Source organism: Limulus polyphemus, unplaced genomic scaffold (assembly GCF_000517525.1).
Source record: "Limulus polyphemus unplaced genomic scaffold, Limulus_polyphemus-2.1.2 Scaffold2107, whole genome shotgun sequence".
Classification (NCBI taxonomy): domain Eukaryota; kingdom Metazoa; phylum Arthropoda; class Merostomata; order Xiphosura; family Limulidae; genus Limulus; species Limulus polyphemus.
Genome location: NW_013667717.1, coordinates 94,730 through 97,398, shown reverse-complemented (window position 1 = coordinate 97,398; position 2,669 = coordinate 94,730). Strand labels below are relative to the sequence as shown.

Below are 2,669 nucleotides of genomic sequence, written 5' to 3'. Positions count from 1 at the left end.
CGATTGGTGTACGGCCAGTACTGGGAGGCGTGGACTGAAAACACTCTCGCGAAACATCAAACGGTACTGTTGAGCCGCGAATAAGGATAGCTAACCCTAACTCGCGCGGAATCAGCTGAAACCAGTAACTCGTGTAAATATCCGAGCGAGGAATAAAGATCCGTGCAAAGTTTCGAAGAGAATACTGCGGATGTGCCAGAAAAACGCTGAAGATTTCGGGGGTCTAAATTCTAGTTTTGGTAAAGTGCCAAAGTGAGCTTCGAGGACGTCTTTCTCTGTTCTACGCGACTCGTAAGTAAGCAAAACGGTCTAGCCCCTTTCTGATAGTTATACGAGTTCCATTTACCTGTTTCTTTCAAATCTTTGTTTAAAACTTTCAAATGAATATATATATGTAAATACAATAGTAAAAATAGAATGCATACTTTATACGGCGAACAACAAAACTTTTATCGGTGTGGTGCATATTCGGTGCGTCCTGGTACCGGTATGATGTCCGGGTTTACAAGTGAGAATCTCCCCGCCCAGGATCACTATTCCGCGGCAATGATGAGAGCTTCGCCGTACGTAGCGACCTACAGTCCTTCTGTTGCGCAGGCAGCACAGCCTGCTCCAAAAGACATGGTGAAACCCCCTTACTCTTACATTGCCCTCATCGCTATGGCAATTCAAAATGCTCCAGAGAAAAAGGTAACGTTGAATGGAATTTATCAGTATATAATGGAGCGATTTCCATTCTACAGGGAAAATAAACAAGGCTGGCAAAATAGCATCCGGCATAATTTGAGCCTGAACGAATGTTTCCTGAAAGTTCCTCGGGATGATAAGAAACCCGGCAAGGGAAGCTATTGGGCCCTGGATCCAGACAGTTTGAACATGTTTGACAACGGTAGCTACCTCCGACGAAGAAAACGATTCAAGAAAAAAGATACAGATCGCGAGAAAAAGCCCACGTACATAACTCAGAAGGATGGACAGAAAAGAGAAGAAATTAAAACTAAGGAGAGAGATATCGACAGAAGTAATGCATTGGAAAATCGTTTACTAGACGTTGAAAATAAGATAATTGATGAGAACAACGTGACAGTCCAGGTGAAAACACCCTGTACTAAAGATAAAGCCAAATGTAGCAGTCCCAAGGAAACCGCCCCTGTTCTTAACGAGAAGAATCATGTTATCCCGACTCTTCACAACTCCCCTCCTCCAATAACATCAGTCATGCCGACTTCCCCTTTGACTACGATTCAACCGAAAATGGAACTTGTAGACAGCTACAATTTTCCAGCTTGTATGCAGCAGAGAATTAGTAAACATAAACTCGACGGTAAATGTGAATCATCTGCCTTAACAAACGGCGTACGAGCTCCGTCGTCACTTCTGGATGCAGTCGGGAATGAAACCTTGGCACCATCTTCAGCGGTGTCTTTTCCTTTAAACTCTATGGTTAATCCTGGAGAAATCTGTCATACGTTAAGTAATTCATCTCCAGAGGAAGCCAGCCATGAAAGATTAAATTATTGTACGGATACTAACGTATTCTGCGCTTCAGGAGGTGTTAATGCTCGTTCTTCGCTATACCCGGATGTTCTCTCGTGTAACAGTTCTCACCATGTGGTTAATTACCAGTGTTCAACACCACCTGGGTTTTATTCTTCAGACTGTAGCGTACGACCTGTTGGTGTCTGCCCCATAGTCGAGCCTCTCCCCAGTGGCGGAAGTCACGCGGGTTCCGTCAACAGCACTTGTCCTCCTGCATTCAGCGATCTGACAAAAAATTCCTCCACGTTAGCTGCTCAAGCTTTCAGAACTGGTCTACGAACGTGTACTTCACCTTCGACTTGGTATCCTTACAGCACCACAAGTCACTTTGTGTCCGGAAACTGCTCCTTCAACACGGATAGCCTTTCTATGGTCAATGGCTTTCAAAGTGTCCGGGACATTTTTGAGAATCAGCGGCTCATTTCGTCACCTGCTTCCGTCAATTCTAGCTGCCAAGTCGGATTCAACGCCACACCTTACCAGCAGAGGTCGGTGCCGTCACCTTTTTACGACTGCAATCGGTTTTAGTATTGTTCAAGAGTGTTATGGAAATAAACGCCTGTAGCATAAGAACTTCTTAGGGCTAGAAATAAAAATTATGTTTACCGGACCATTGTAATTAAACATGTTGAATATTGACCTTCTATGCGTTGAAATAGGACTTTGAAAAATATCGTATTTGTGACTATAGTTTATTTACCAAAGATTCAGCTTATTCACTATTATCTTCCTATGTCTAAAAATTCTGATGAACATAGTTTGTAGCAACGTAACATTAGTGTTCATCTTGTGTAAAAACAAATAGTGTAGTTTTAGTGTAACAAAAGCTATATATATATATCTTACAATTGTATGTATTTAGATCTTAACATTTTGTTTGTGTGTGTATATATTATAACGTCCTATAATAACAGAAAATTGGAATATTGTGTTTAAAGTTCAGTTCAATAGAGAAGCCCCCCAGTGGCACAGCGGCATGTCAGCGGACTTACAACGCTAGAATCCGGGTTTCGATACCCGTGGTGGGCAGAGCACAGATAGCCCATCGTGTAGCTTTGTGCTTAACTTCAAACAAACAAACTCAGTAGAGAGTGCCCCCCCAAAAAATTGTACAGTTTGATCGTTTATAT

General features: G+C 42.5%; 1 protein-coding gene across 1 annotated transcript; it reads left to right on the top strand.

Moving 5' to 3' along the window:
• Positions 1 to 480: 480 nt before the first annotated feature.
• Positions 481 to 2,390, top strand: LOC106465974 (forkhead box protein C2-B-like). The gene has a single exon (XM_013926222.2). It carries the CDS (start codon positions 490 to 492, stop codon positions 2,065 to 2,067), a length of 1,578 nt encoding a protein of 525 aa, XP_013781676.2. The 5' UTR covers positions 481 to 489; the 3' UTR covers positions 2,068 to 2,390.
• The last annotated feature ends 279 nt before the right edge of the window (positions 2,391 to 2,669 follow it).